The sequence below is a fragment of the Lycorma delicatula genome, chromosome 7 (genome assembly GCF_047948215.1).
Source record: "Lycorma delicatula isolate Av1 chromosome 7, ASM4794821v1, whole genome shotgun sequence".
In the NCBI taxonomy this organism is placed as follows: Eukaryota; Metazoa; Arthropoda; class Insecta; order Hemiptera; family Fulgoridae; genus Lycorma; species Lycorma delicatula.
Window position 1 is genome coordinate 28843096 of NC_134461.1, and position 16663 is coordinate 28859758.

At 33.4% G+C, this 16663-nt stretch overlaps 1 protein-coding gene across 3 annotated transcripts in view; it reads left to right on the plus strand.

Moving 5' to 3' along the window:
• exd (PBX homeobox extradenticle) overlaps positions 1-16663 on the plus strand; it is a 617080-nt gene that overhangs the window by 535134 nt on the left and 65283 nt on the right. For all 3 annotated transcript variants that reach the window (XM_075370540.1, XM_075370542.1, XM_075370541.1), the window contains exon 5: positions 10395-10530. In XM_075370540.1, coding sequence (XP_075226655.1) covers positions 10395-10530 — 136 coding nt within the window. The remainder of the gene's footprint in view (positions 1-10394; positions 10531-16663) is intronic.

The following is a 16663-nucleotide window of genomic DNA, read 5'->3' on the forward strand; positions in this document are numbered from 1 at the left end:
ATTATTTGATTCGATGCGACTTATTATGAAATTATTTATTTCAACGGTTAAAATTTCTCAAATGCCTGAAACATTATTAAAAAGATTTTATATATTTTCCAAGTAATCAAAAACAAATCGCCTTGTGAAAGAGCATGGGTATTTATAAAAAAATAAAAAGTACGTTGTTAAATTTGATTAAGTTGTTAAGCGGTGTCTAAAAACTTTATCGTCCTATTGAACGATTCTTTTGCATGATTATATTTTATCACAACCCGATTTATATTACGTGTAATTTTTATTTTACGGTTGCATAAACGACACGCAGTATTGCCACCCTTCTCTTTCTGCTACTTTTTCATTCATGCGGTTGTTTTATAACCGAATATAAAACTGCGTAGATGTGTTGTAACATACGTAGATATATATACACACAAAACACATAAAATATATTACTCTAGTTTAAAACTGCCAAATGATTTGCTATGTTGTTTGTATTAGCGTTCGTTCGTATTGTTTATTTTATATGTGCTATTATTAATTTTGTTTGTCGTTATAGTCGCGTACATTTTGTTTTGTGTTTTGAATGTTGGCAATAGTACATCAATCAGTTTCGTCAATTCAGCTAATCTGTATATATATATATATATATATATGACCCCTAGACGAATCATGTGACACAATTTATATTACTTGATGGCTGTGATGATGAGTCATAGTGTATATATTTGTGGTGTTATGGTTATCCTTGTAGGTCATTTTTTTTTTTATTTGTTTTACTCAATTTTATTGTTTATTTCCGGTTTGATTTATTAATATTGTTGGTTTTGCGACCATGATTTCTACGTTTACTTTACATTTAATTTGTATTAATATATTTCAGCATTTTTTCTATTTATATTGGTTAAATCGTTTGTTTGCATCGCTTTTTATTATTCTATTATTATGTTGATTATTACCGATTTTTCGCTGAAAAGTATTAGTGGCGCAATCAATCTTGATGCGTACGGCAGCGACAGCCGCAATTCGAATCATTCTACAATCCTTTTTGCATAACATTTACTTCATTAACGACAAATGGGTCTTCGTAAGATGTATTGTGATGTTACTCGCAGAACACGAATTTTCTAAAATTTTAATCACCTCAATGTATAGCTAATATGTTGAACATTATAATAATTTTAAATTTAATTACGTATATCATAAAACGGTATAACGTACCTATCAAAATGTATTACCTTCATTGAGTGCTGGTGCTGCATTTTGTATTCAAACAGATATTCAAAAGTTAATGCAAGATAATATACTAATTAGCATAATTAAATAACGAAATTGGAAATTACGGCAGAAACTAATTGAATGTTAAAACAAAATAAAGTTATTTTAATTAAAGGTGGTAAACGCCATCCACTTCGCAAGAAATATTAGAATTTCCGAGGTTAACGTCGTCATAATCATTATTGTAATCACCACTGTCAGTTTCATTATCTTCTTATAAAGAAATAATAAATAATCTCATAATATTGACAATAGTGTGTTCTTTTCGCTTATATTCAGCTTTTTTTCTTTAGCTTTATCACAATACACCTTACATTTCTTCTTTTTTTTTTATTCGTGTTAACCACTTTATTTTCACATAGACTTTGAGCAACTCTGATATCAAAAGTTACGTTATGACTTGCAAATATCCTTTAGTTTCTAACCAAACCATCTCGATAGGATTTAAATCCGGGTGGTATATTCAGAGAACGCCGTGACTTTTTTTTGCAGAAGTTCGTCAAACACATAGGCAGTAAACATTTCCCTGTTAGTTTTTACCGATCAGGTTCAGAATCGAGGAAGAATGAGGAACAGAATGCTTCTGCAACCTCTTTATCATATATTCTCTCCTTGAATTGGAAATTGGTGAATTTTCTAAAACTGTATTTTAATAGGATGCGTTGTCAAAAGTTACCGCAGAATTATCGGGAAGGTTTGGAATTAACATCTCTTCTGTACATTTTATGTAATTTTCCGGTTTCATTTGACCACTGTAATCGCCACTTTTTAATTCTTCTCAGGTGTGCACTATAATAAGTCTGCTGCCTTTTGGAATAGAAACTTTTAGTCCGACACAACGATTTATTTGTAGTGTGAGAAGATAATATGTACGACTCTTCGAGCTAAACTATCTGCCTATTTTCGGTTCTAAATTTTTGTTACGGCAGTCAGATACTAAATTCGCTTAAACCTTGTCATGTCGCTCAGTGAGAATCTTCCTGTTATTATTGGTTTTTGTGCACCTAAATCCCAATTCTTTTATTATTTTTCTAAACTCGTCTCTTTTCCTAAATGGCATCTTAAGCGCTTTCATTTTCTTCTTCACCGTCGGCAGTTGTTTATGAATTTCGTAAAATTCGTTTATAGCCCGTCTTTTATTTTTCTTGTTTAGCCTCCGGGAATCACCGTCAGGTATTACTTCAGAGGATGATATGTAGAGGATAAGTGAAGTGTAGTCTTGCACGGTCTCAGGTCGACCATTTCTGAGATGTGTAGTTAATTGAAACCCAGTCACTAAAGAACGCCGTTATCCACGATCTAATATTCAAATCTGTATAAAAGTAACTGCGTTTACTAGGAATTGAACGTTGGTACTCTCGACTTCTAAATCAGTTGATTTGCGAAGACGCATTCACCACTAGTTCAACCCGGTGAGTTTATACCCCGTCTTGTCAAAGTCATCTAGTTCTGTTGCAGCCGTTTCACGGGGTTCTTATTTTACTGGAGTAGAGAAAAGTCTCCGCCGGATTTTCAGTTAATTTTTCTCGCAACCTCTATTTTCACTCTTTGACTTGGGATCGCATCCTAGAAGCAGCTGCTGTTCTTCACATTTTTTAATGTGAATCAGGTGTTAATTTTTTACCGACTTAGGAAATCGATCACCTTCTTGTTTCATAAACTATTTATTTTTTTCCTGTGTCTGCTGTTTTAGTTTTTTTGTTTTTTACGGTAGGCTTAAGTTCAGTCATAATTATAAAACACTAAAAATACACAACCGATTATAAAATGCGATTAATTTCCTCATTCAAAACTCGAATAAAAAGAAACGGAATCTGCGCAAATGCTCTTCAGGATCAATAAATACAGGAGAACTATTAATTGTATTTTACTCGAGCATTCACTAACGTAAGCTTACGGGTAATTATTTGTTTTTACATTGGTCTGGCTGTATTTGAAAAGTACGAGCGCATAGCAAACAACATAGCTATTTTGTTTCTTGATATGATTCTGATAAAGACGAATCATTTCCTAAGTTGTAATGCTTGCCTTGTCCGTGTTTATTTTTACGATAAATAAAATCAGTATAAATTATAAATTATGTTTATATATATATATATATATATATATATCAGACAATTATAATGTATCATTTAGCGTTTGTCTGCGGATGTGTTAATAATAACTGTTGAAAATAGGCTTACATTTTTATAACATTTAAAAATATACCGTAACATTTATTTTTATAGCAAAATACAATCATTTAAAAAGTTACACAGCAGAATTAGTTAATATTTAAAAGTAATCCACCGTAACATAAAATAATAAGTTGTATTTACAAGAAAGCAATTTGCTTCTGCACGTGAAAACTAAACCGAATGTTTTCAGTTAGGATAACAGGCACCATCATAGCCTCGTAGTCCAAGCTTCAAGATTCTTTGCGGCAGCTGTTCGTTATTGCTTTTGGTCGCATGATTTGAGTGGGGGTTGAAATTGAATTTTCTTTACGTTATGAGGTTCGAAGAATACAAAAATACCATTTACTTAAATCGTGGTTTCCTTATATTGGCATATATATAACATTTGTGGCTCGAAAATTTCCAAAATTACTTGATCAATTTCATTGAAATTTATATATCATATAGCGATGTATCTGATGTTATGCATATGAAAATTTTATGAAGATCTGTCGAGTTGTTCTTGAGTTACGTTCAATTTAATGTTGAAAAATATGAGCGGTACAAATTAGAAGCGTGGTTTATTATGAAGCTGTAAGTTGGAACGTTGACGGTTCTTTATCTGCTGTCCCTTGTTAGCGATATTGTTCGATCTAAAGTTTGTTTTTGTAAAATTTTAGATAAGTGAAATAAGTTGATATACTTTTTCAAAAGGAAACAAATAAAGTAATGAATTCTGTTTTCTTGCGCAGAACTGTTCAAGGTTTTTTGTTTTTAATTTTAAACTTTTCGACTATTCTACCCCGAAGTTAGTCGACTATTTTGTTCTAAATCTATCTCTGTTTTATATAGTTCAACCTTCAAGCCACCTTTATGGGTTTTTTTATATTATACGTCTTTATTACGAAATTAAATTAAACGTGGATATCTTAAAATATAATTCATAGTTATAATTATCTCTTCAAGTTTCTGTAGTATTTGCCGATTCGTTTTAAGAGTTCATTTCAAATTCAATCGTTCCACTTAAACATTACATTTCTTAATCGTTTATTATTTTCCTTTATACTTTTCGGATTGTCTAGACCATCGATTCTCAAACATTTTCTAGTGTCCTCTTTTTCTTTCTTTTTCCTGTTTAGCCTCCGGTAATTTCCGTTCAGATAATACTTCAGAGAATGAATGAGGATGACATGTACGAGTGTAAGTCGTGTGTGCATTCTCAGTTCGACTATTCCTGAGATGTGTGGTTAATTGAAACCCAACCGTCAAAGAACACCGGTGTCCACGATCTAGTATTCAAATCAGTGTAAAAGTGGCTTTACTAGGACTTGAACGCTGGAACTCTTGACTTCCAAATCAGCTGATTTGGGAAGACGCGTCGCGTTCACCGCTAGACCAACCCGGTGGGTTTTTCTTGTGTCCTCCAAATGTTTTTAAACGTGACGTATCCTGTTTCTGAGTTGAAACTTACATTGTAATGAACAATTAAAATGCATGTTTAGTCGTATTTGGAAGTATTTTTATTAAAATGAAATCTAAAGTATACTGTCAAAAGTAGAATATTCTAGCTTCATTTTTCTTTTTATTCGTTTGTAAGTCTCTTGCCGGTCGCAAAGTTAAAGTAGTTTGAATACAACCATTTTTTATCGTAAAATGTAGGTGTCCCTTTTAGTTATTTGTACTAGTGTAGTAGGTATTTAATTTTTTATTTGAAATATCAGAAAAACATAATTTTTGCCCTTTTTTTAATCAGCCATCGCCTTCCTAGATGGCCTGAACGCCCCCAATTTCTTGTGGGTCTTCTACCTGAAGACCTCCAGCGCTCACAAGGGGGCGTTATCGCCCTCTTTGAGAACCAGTGGTCTACACCGTATTAGACTCCACTCAAATTTGTTTCAAAAATCTTTGTCGTTTTTAAATATATATAAAAATAGAATCGAATTCGGGCCTTATTTGTTATTATCGTTATTAACGCTGTGAATTAAATTTTCACTTATTGAAGGCGATAACATCATGAATATACTAGCTGAAAATATGAAAAAAATTTGTTCCGGTGAACAAAAGATTGTTTTGTCCTACAGTAAAAACAAATTGTTCCCCTTGTACTTTTGTGGAAACAAGCAGAAACAAGAAGATTTTACGTACTTCTTTAATACGTAAAATTTAATTTCAGTACTATTAATAAATAAAAACAATATAAGATAAAGTAAAATGAAGTAGGTCGGTCGAAAAATGCGCTACCTCGAGTGGTGATCGTTCAGCTGATGAAACCCTCAAATATAAATAGAATGCTTCTTATTTCAGCGGCATCAAAATATAGATAAGTTATTTCATTTTTGTACCTAGCTTTTCTTAGAGTTGTCCCGCTCCGATTTTTAAGTTCGTCCTCAGTAATTTTTGTTCATAAGAAAATGTTAACTAAATCTTGTATTTTTGGTGGGAATATGTTTAAAACTACTCTGTTGGTGGTTAGATTTTTAATTATGAATTTTTTTAAATTAAGAAACAAAAGGCTTTTGAGATAAAAATAAACATTATTCTTTGTTAATATCGATTTAAGTGTAATATTTTTCCAGATTATGTCTTGGAATTAACATTAATATCGTTTAACATTAATATTAAGCCTCTCGTTCACATACAAATGTATCGTAACTAAGAATTTTTTAGAGCAGTGTATTTCTTCTTATTATTATAGTTTATTTAAATTTGCATTTATTTCATTGTTGTTTGCTTAAATTCAATTTTAAATAGGTAGATTACCGGGGTTAATCCCAGAATATCTTTTTTGTTACTGTGAGGGGTAGATATTCCCACTATTTTTGTTTCCCCCCCAATTTTTGTCCTATAAGATTGTAAAATGCATTACGCCGTTTATAAAATTCAAACACGATTTTTTCTACAGAATTTAACGATGTTTCGTTCAAAGCTTAAAAACATTTTCCTGTTCGTTCTAATATAATAAAACTTATATTTTTATCTTTGATTTTTTTCGCTAGATTACTTTTGAGCGCGTTTATAACGTAAAACTGTTTTGTGTACCTGAAATACCTCCTTTGACTGATTTATTAATTTTGTTTTCTTGATCTTAGTTTTACTTTGATTTTTTTTTTCTGTAAAAGTAATGAATAATATTGGAGACCTCAGTAAAAAAAACAAAGCATTTTTTTTCTGTCAGTTTAGATTCCGAAGAAATTTTTTTCCAGATAAATCGGTTAATCTTTTTAATAAATCATAAACTGACCAAAATCCAGATCTTTTTGGCGGGAGGTCTGAATATTTTGTCCGGTTGGAAATCGATTTATTCTCTGTGCTAATTTTTTAACGCCGACGTATTTCAGTATACTCTTTAGAGCGATTATTTGTTTTATATTTATTAATCGTTGTTCGATGTTACCGAATTAAATAAAATTTAGATGTCTTAATGTACGGCCCACAACCTGACCTATTTCATCTCCTTATGATGAAATAAAGAAGTAGGAACATCGATACAAATTAATGGCAAAAATATCTCCTGTAATTCGTCGTATAAGCCTCTTAATCTCTTACTTTATTCATTTAAATTTTTAACGTCCTTCTGTTATACCGGTTTCAAAAGTTTCTACTTATTCTTAATGTCTACTTTTCAGTACTTAAGTAACGTAAAAATTATAACAAATTTGATACTAGCGTAATGTATGTTTGATATTAGTAGAATTTCCTACACGAAAACTTTTTTTATTTGTACCGATTTCGTTTAATGTTTTCGATATTTCATTTATTTTCTTCTAATTTATTTGTAAATAAAAGAAGTCTGCAACTAACTGATGTATTATATACAGAGTGGACTCATGAATAAACGGAAAGATTGTCAAGATGTTGTTTACGTTTGAAAGTAAATAACCCGAAAATGCTTCGTTTTTAAGTTACAGCTCGCGGAAAATTTTTAACCCTGATTTCTGCTCCGAGGGTAAAACGAAACCTTATTGAAATACTTACGATTTAAATTAAGGGGTAAATTTGATGGTTTCATAGGATTTTTTTGACATGAGCTTGATCTCTAGTAAGTTTTGAAAAAAATAATGTGAGACTGCTAAAAAATTGGTGTTACAAAACACAATTTTGTTAGGTTTGACACAGTAATGTAGGCAGAATCTAGAAAACTATTTATGTAACCTCAATTCAATGTGAAGAAGAAATTAAGTAATTCGACTTTTACTGAAAACATAACAGACCGAAACGCGTCAGAAAAATACTGTATTATAATTTTAAACCAAAAATTAAAAATGTTTTATATTGGAAAATGTTTAAAAAAGTTATCATAGATTTTTGTGTTCTACAATAAATTGTCTAAAAAAAAAAATACTTGACATACAGTTCTCGGATCTGTTCTATTCAGTTATTAGAGTCAAAACTGTAGTAAATTATAAATCTCCCCAGACTTTAAGTTAGTTAATTTTTATGTATGAATTTAAAATAATTAAAAAAAAAATTAAATAATTATAAAATGGATTTCTGTTTTTTAAAGATTATTTTGCGATGTAAATCAACATCTGAAGAGGTTTCTTCAGACATTTTACTGCTTATGTTATAGAGTAATCTGTGATAATTTTATTTAGAATACCATGTTATGCTGTATATACTTGATCGGCTGCATTTATAGCGAATAGTATTTGCCGAGCTTAGATTGTACATATTGTTACATCCTCGACTTACGGTTTTTGTTGTTTTCAGTTGTATACGGGGTCTTAGACGGTTTCTTTGCCGTTGTGGATTCGACTACGTAAGATTGTTAAGACGGGGAAAAGTTTAATAATATACATATTACCGTAGCGGCAGCGCGGCTTGGCATGCCGTGTTGCTTGTTCTTCTCTCCTTGTATTTTCTTATTCTTCTATCTATTATGGAAGCGAGTGAAACCGGAGAAGAAAGTAAGACTGAAGAGTCCATAACAGAAACTAAAGTTTTCTTATTCCGTTTTCGACTACTTCTCTCTTTCGTTTCGCCTTACAGTTCGGGTTTTCTTACAGTAGCTGCAGATTAATTTCTTCTAGCTTATATAACGATTACCTTTCTTTCTTTTTCTCTCTTTACCGTTTCCTCTTTCTATTCCCCTCGTTTTATTCGCACGCTCATTCTCTCTTACCCTTACTTTCCCCTTTCATATCGTATCACCCTAAATTTTGCTGCTAGCTTTTATATCTCTCACTTCTTGTGCATTCCTTTTTTTGCACTGTCTAATTCTCGTTTTTTTCCCCGGTAGAATTATCTGGGGTCAATACTGTTCAATTAAAATTAAATTTACATTCGATCTGGTTTTTTTTCTACTCAAATTTTTTAGAGTTAAAAAGTTCGGTGTTAATATGTAATAAGTAAATTTTAAACAAACTATTTTTGCACGATTTCACCGGATTTCAGTTCCTTCGGTGAAATGATGTTATACTGAGATTTTTATTCTTAATCTTTTATCTAGCATTGTCTTGCTTCATTGGTGAATTATGTTTGTGTTCCAGTAAGTGGATAGTGCATTTCAATTCGTTTCGCCTATGAGAAATTTTTTAAGCAATGTAGGAAATTTATTGTTTAAAAATTCCTGATAATTTCTCCCCTTAATACGTTCTAGTATGAAAGGCCTGTTAATTATAGCTGTTTTTAATTTTTAATTCATAACTTTTTTTTTAAATATGTAAAGAAAATTGATATTTTGTTTTGTTTTTCATAGACTTTATTACAGAAATTTTTTCAGAAGTAAATTCTCTATAGGTTTTAATGCTAAAATTAATGCACTTATTAGTCATTTAACAAAATTATTGTACTTCAAACCTAAAAAAAGTTTGTTTTTCGTCACCGAATTTTTCTGTTTTACGTTTGATATCATGAAAATTACGGAAAATACGGTACTGAGATCTAAAGGTCAAAAAATGTAAGAAACCGTCAAGTTTAACCCTTATATAATGGCTTAAAAATTTCAGTATAACCTCATTTCACCGGGAGAACTGATATCCTGAGTTATTCGCTGGCCGAACTCTATAACAAAACGTTTTCGGATATATGTTTTTCTGAAAATTGTCCATATTTCAACCTGTACAATCAGTTCCAAAATTTCCTTTTATTCCTGAATCGCTTTCCTAAAAAAGTGTATTTTCCGACAAAACCTTTTCGTGTTTTACCCCGTTTTTCTTAAAACCTAAATGACATAGAGTTCTGGGACTACTTTTATTCAATTTCTTAGATCAAAAATAAGGAATCACCAAATTTATCCTCGGTTTATACCCTAAGAATTTGAATACGGTTTATTTCACAGAGGAAACAGGAAGCACAAGCACGCTAAATGTTTCGCGGGCCGAAACTCGCTAACGAACCGTTTTCTGAGTTATGTTTATATAAGCTTTTTTTCTTATTTTTGGCTATAGAATCATCTCCTTGGAGATTGCCGCCTGATTTGGAATCACCTGTGTACCAACAGTTTGATCTTATTCATATAATACCTTTGTTACCTTTATTGGCTGAACCTTCAAATCCTAATAATTGCTCACAAACAGATCTTATCTTTTTTTAAAGATTTCATTTCAAAATCGTCTTCTCTCTTATTATTAAGACTGTATTTCGGATCTTACAATCTTACGTAATTATCAGCTTTCAAAGGTCTGTATTCTTTTTCTTTGTAGTTTTTCCATTGTCCTTCTTTCACTGCCGTAACCCGTCGCTACATTCCATTCAAGTATTTAAAAAAAAGATTACTGCATTTGATACCGGCAGACTTCTTTTTTGCACGTATAAAAAATTGGGCTAGCAACAACCCGTCGATGTAGCAAAAATAATTATATTAATTTAATTTATCTTAAATTAATAACTTTCATATTTAATTTTTTTTTTTATTTCGCACCGAATTTTGATAATTTAATTATAATTAATTAATTGTTGATTTAGTTTATAGTAGATGGTTGTACTGTTATTTTAAAATACTAGTGTTTAGGAGAGAGCGTTGTTTTCTTTCTGCTCCAGGAGAAAGAGGCGGAACTTCAGCAAACAGGCGTCCGAAATATTGAACGAGTATTTCTATTCACATTTGAGTAACCCTTACCCATCCGAGGAAGCGAAAGAGGAATTGGCGAGAAAATGTAGCATCACAGTATCACAGGTAAATATATATATATATATTTTTGTGTTTATGTATTTTTTAAAAATAAATAACTTTTATTAATTTGTTTTATTTATTACTTATTTTAGACCGTCGATTATAATCTGTTCTTTTATTTTTAACGTACAGTAACAATATGACCGTATACGGTGTACGCACAAACTCTGTAGCTCTAGATCGAAGGATTAAAAGAAGACATGACTCGAGTGCAGTAAAAGTATACCTACCTTAATCGTTCTTAAGGTGTGACGTCTGATATTCTTTGCGTAGCTACGTAATCGGTGTACTATCCGTATGGACTTTTGCGCTAAAAATTATCGGCAAAATAAATTTTAATTACGATTAAAATTATATACTTTTACTCAATACAGTAGGAATAAAAATAATTTTCATGTAAATAAAAACAAATCAGAAAACGATATCGATACCTTTTGCAACAGGTTGCAGTTATTATTATTAAAGCGCTTTTTTCTTTTTTTTTAATTAAAAATGATATTAATTTATGATGAGGAGCTGTCATGTTATTTGGAATATAAGTGTCCGGTTAGCGGTACGGTTTGTCGATTCTTTTTTCCTGTAAAATATTTACAGATTGAATTTTAGCTGCGGTATATTAATTTTTTGCTTCCTATTACCATCGTTCTTGGGTTCTAATTAATAACCGCCTGGGGAACGTAAAGCGTAATATAGCCGACATTACGTTGTTGGTTCCTTAATAAGGAAAATCTATCCTACCGAACCAGATATCAATATTTTTTTCGTATTGACGTTGTGGTCATCGGTTGAGAATTTGTAATTCAACAGTTTTTACCGATTATGAGGGATTGTGGATGGTAGTGATAAACCTTTTTATCACTACCGGTTAACGGGTATTTAGGGTTAGACGATCTGGCTGTAACAAATACTTTGTTTTCGATGTTGAAATGAATTTAAGTCGGTCGTAGCTCGTGATCCCGGTGGTATCATCCCCTCTTTATATTGTGTGCTTTGTTTAAGGGAGCTTTGACCGACCCTTTTACATATTTGCGAGAAGAGTTGTACTTCGGTTTACGGGGTAATTTTCTTATTTTAATACTAAATAATAAGTAGTACGTTTCACGCCGGGACGACCCGCAGCCCAGTACCCGAGCCGGTGAATTATTAAGTAGAGAAGCACGCGGCACGCAAGTCGATCGTGATTCGGACTCGTGAGGGTAGCTGTAGTCCATTTCTCTCGGCCGGGTAGGAAAGTTACATTTTCAAAGTCAACTGTACCCGTTAGATTACGTTCTTTTTCGTGCAATTTTTTATCGTTTAACAGCTGATTTTCGAAGTCGAAGGATTTTCGAAGTTACTTTCATACGGATTTGAATACTAGATTGTGCATATCGGTGTACTTTGATGGGCGGGTTCAATTAATCGCACGTCTCAGGAACGGTCGGCCCGAGTCTGTACAAAACTGCAACTCATTTACATGTCATATACATAATCCTCATCTCATCGGGGCTGTTTATTGTTTACTTCTTTTTTTCCTGTTTAGCGTCCGGTAATTACCGTTCAGGTATTACTTCTGAGGATGATATGTATGAGTGTAAATGAAGTGTAGTCCTGCACGGTCTCAGTTCGACCGTTCCTGAGACTGTGGTTAATTGAAACCCAGCCGACAAACAAAAAAAACCCACCGGGTTGGTCTAGTGGTGAACGCGTCTTCCCAAATCAGCTGATTTGGAAGACGAGAGTTCCAGCGTTCAAGTCCTAGTAAAGCCAGTTATTTTTACACGGATTTGAATACTACATCGTGGATACCGGTGTTCTTTGGTGGTTGGGTTTTCAGTTAACCACACATCTCAGGTATGGTCAAACTGAGAATGTACAAGACTACACTTCATTTACACTCATACATATCATCCTCATTCATCCTCTGAAGAATTATCTTAAACGGTAGTTACCGGAGGTTAAACAGGAAAAAAAGAGAGCCGCCAAACAACACCGGCATCCACGATCTAGTATTCAAATCCGTGTAAAAATAGCTGACTTTACTAGGACTTGAACGATGGAACTCTAGAGTTCCAAATCAGCTGATTTGCTTATTGTTTACCAATTGAACAGATTGCAACGTACACGCTAGGAATAAAAATAAATAAAACTTTTTTATTTCTTTCAGTAGATACGGTATAATAGGACATTATTGCGTACGATGTTCCATGCGTGCTCTGATATAGTAGTACTCCTTTATGAATCCTTTTATTCTATCAACAAATATACAATTGATGTGTTTTATTAATTTTTGCTTTTAAAATATGATAATTATTTTTTATTTTGTAGTCTTTAATAAAAAATTACGGCATCGAAGAAATTCATTTATGATAATAAAACAAAAGAGAGGAATTCCTTTGTAGTACAGTATTATAAAAACGTCTTGGATATTTATTTAAATATTTTTTTTAGACCAAAACTCTTTTTTAAATAAAGTGTGCGTTAAAGATTTTTGTTAGGTTTAAATTTCCAACATGTAATAAATACAGTATTTGATTCAAGCGACTTTGTGATGACCTTGTACAGTTGCTTGTTCAGAATTAAACCTTTATGCGTCACTGTCTATATGTACTCTAAATAATTTATTACTTCTGTGTATTGAATCGTAAATCGCTGTTTTGTATACTAAGTTTTATATATATAGGCGTGCGCGCACACCAACACACGCACGCACGCCCAACACACACTCACACAGAGCATATTATTATTAATATACTATAAATAAAAAAAAGTTATTAACGTTGATCACTGTCCGTAGCTCTTACATATTTGTTATTTTTTATATTATTATTGCCTGTAATGTCAAATAATTGTTTTATTTGCCCAATTTAGGCGCTGTTGTCAAGTTTTCCCGATTACCGGCTGTTATTTTAAGTCGGGAACGGATATTTAGAAGTAGGTCTACATGAATAAATAACCTTTAGTAACATTTATTTTGATATACATTTAAGAAAACTAGGGTCAGGAAGGTCGGATGCGGTGAAATCGACCGAGTCGCTCTGTTTTGAGCACCTTATTAATTTGTTCTTGCCGGGATGTCATCCGAGTATCTTTGTTGACAGAATTCTGACTCGGTCGGAACGGAACGTAAACGTGTCGGGGTACTCGGTCGTTGTCATCGTACCTACTGACGTTTGTTCCTTGCTGCAGGATCTTTCTTATGAAACTGCGGTTATATATTTTATCGTGATCGGACGGAAGTTAGGATTGATTCCGACCTTTTTGGATCGTAGATCATTTTGAAATACAAAGTGGATGATATCCTCCAGACGTTTTGCATCATCGTATGGTTCTCCCGGAGCAGTTCCGTATCGGTGTATTCGGTGATAGGGAAGGGTGGACAGCCCCGTCTCTGAGAGCCTGCATGCCTTGGTGTGCGGATTTCAATGAGGGGACGGGGACTCCAGGGGAGAAATCGCGGGGAAAGAAAAGACCTACACCCGGCCGGCGGGGCTGGTTCGGAGGATGCGTGCGCCCCCTGTGCTGGTCACACTGGTTAGAGGCGAAAAGGCATAAAGACCGAGACCCGGTTCCTGTCGGGCGGGGTTGAGAACGGCATAGCCGGGCTTGGCCCCCCTTGGTGGGAATTAGAGGCAGGCAAACAAAAGATCTGTACCGGGGCGGTTGACCTGCCGTACCGGGTGTAAAACCGGCGGGTGGGAAGACCGCCTTAGAGTCAAAGACACGTCCCTGGGCCGAGTATACTTAACTGGATGTCCGGCCCAGGGATGTAGGGGGAAAAAAAAGAAAAGTTCCCTATCGGTCTGTTCTCTGAAAAACCGGTCCGGCCGTGCGAGTTCAATCTTTATAGAGCTGTCAAATACATCGACGGGAGAGTAGTAGAATCGTTTACTAACGGGGTGACCTGCTGCTTCGTAACTATATCGATAACACAGTAAAATAATTCCGGCAACGTTTAATTCAAAGAAGCCATAATAGGTGAAATTACTCGTAGATACAAAAGGAAAAGTACAGACAATTTGTCATCAAAATAGGCTGTATTTGAAAATTCTTACCTACCGATTGATCATTTGTCCATGCGTTAGGGGTGATAAGGGAAGCTTAACTCCAGATTTTTAACATCCCCTCCCCTAGGTTTTTGAAAAACTCGAAATACTCAAAAAGTTTTTGAATGCGTTTTTCTCAGAATCTACGCATTTTTGAGAAAAGTTTTTCAAATAAATAATGTAGAGGACATTCTCCTCTACAATTAATGTCTTTGAAGTTATGCCGTATAATTTGAAATTGAAATACTAGGTGGCGTGGATGTTGTAAAAACGTTGTAAACGAGTAGACGGGTTTCGAACACGTGCCCAATTCACAACATTTTCACACTTTCACAAGCTACAGCTCCAAAACGGTAAGTCGTACAAGAAAATTGTTTAAATAAAAGTCGTCTGTTTATTTGAGATTAACAACTTTTCCATATGCAATACAGACGAAAAACAATTTTTTCCGGTGAAAACCCCGAAAAAACACGTTTTTACAACTTCAGCGGCACCTAGTATTTCAATTTCAAATTATACGGCATAACTTCAAACACATTAATTGTAGAGGAGAATGTCCTCTACAGTTTTTGTTTGTAAGACTTTTCTCTGAAATGCATAGATTCAGAGAAAAACGCATTTCAAAAACTTTTTGAGTTTTTTAAAAAACTATGGCAGGGAGTATGTTAACCCACCGGGTTGGTCTAGTGGTTAACGCGTCTTCCCAAATCAGCTGATTTGAAAGTCGAGAGTTACAGCGTTCAAGTCCTAGTAAAGCCAGATATTTTTACACGGATTTGAATACTAGATCGTGGATACCGGTGTTCTTTGGTGGTTGGGTTTCAATTAACCACACATCTCAGGAACGGTCGAACTGAGAATGTACAAGACTACACTTCATTTACACTCGTACATATCATCCTCATTCATCCTCTGAAGAATTATCTAAACGGTAGTTACCGGAGGCTAAACAGGAAAAAAGAAAGGGGGATGTTAAAAATCTGGAGTTAAGCTTCCCTCATCACCCCTAACATATCGAAAAAAGAATACCGTCAATCGGTAGGTAAGGATTTTCAAATAAAAATACAAATTGACTGTACTTTTTTGAACGTAATATTTTGAATAGTCGTTTACCCATTGACGTATTACGGTTCTGCCGATTCATTTATCTGGTATTATTACTTCGTTATACTGGTATTAATATATTTATCTGATATTATTAGATAAAACTATCAGAAATAGTGTAAAGCTAAAATTCTTTATCTTTATCTCGGATGTGCAAGGATGACCGGACGTTATATCGTTCTTACTTTGCTAGCGTGAAATAATTCGGAGGGAGTTTGGGGGAAATTAAAGTCCGTAGCCCTGTTAGATAGTTCGTGTTTGGAATCGTCATCGTTATGTCATCTTAAATTCTGTTAGAAAATTATTTGCTGTGTTGGCGCAGCCGAGTAGTTTACAATTCTCTAAGTATAAATCTGTCGTAGGACAGTTACGGACTGAGGAGGTTCTCATCTTCTTGAACCTATATTTATTTCTAATTTATTTTTTATTTTGAATTCTCTGTTAGCGTTTAATAATTACTTTCTCTTACCGTTTCATTCTTCATTTCATAATTCGTCGCTGTAAATATTTGTTAATTACTACCTGTCTTATCTTAATAGTTTTCTCTTTTTTGGTTCATGCCTTATTTACTCTGTCAAGTTTTCATTTATTCTATTCTACTCCAAAACTATTTTAAAAGTTTCCAAATTCATTTTCCTTTTTGTTACTGTCTCAGATTCATACGGAACATTGCAAACTTTTTTTTTTAGGTATTTGTAACCCTTTATCGTATAAGCGGTCTCCATTTCCGAAGATAATATATTTTTGTTTACTACATTCACGGAAGGTAATCAAATTGGTCGACTGTAATTACATGTCGGCAAACGCTTCGCAGGTGTAGCACGAAATATATAACGATTAAATTTTTTCCGGTAAATGCGGCGGTTTTTTTTTTAGTTAAATTAATTTTAATCCCGTTTCACATATGTAATACGGTTACTTCTCGATTGTTTTTCAAAAATAATCGTTTAAAAATCGACCGGTTTTTATTATTATTAAAAAAAAAACATAATTCCCCTGCCGAACGG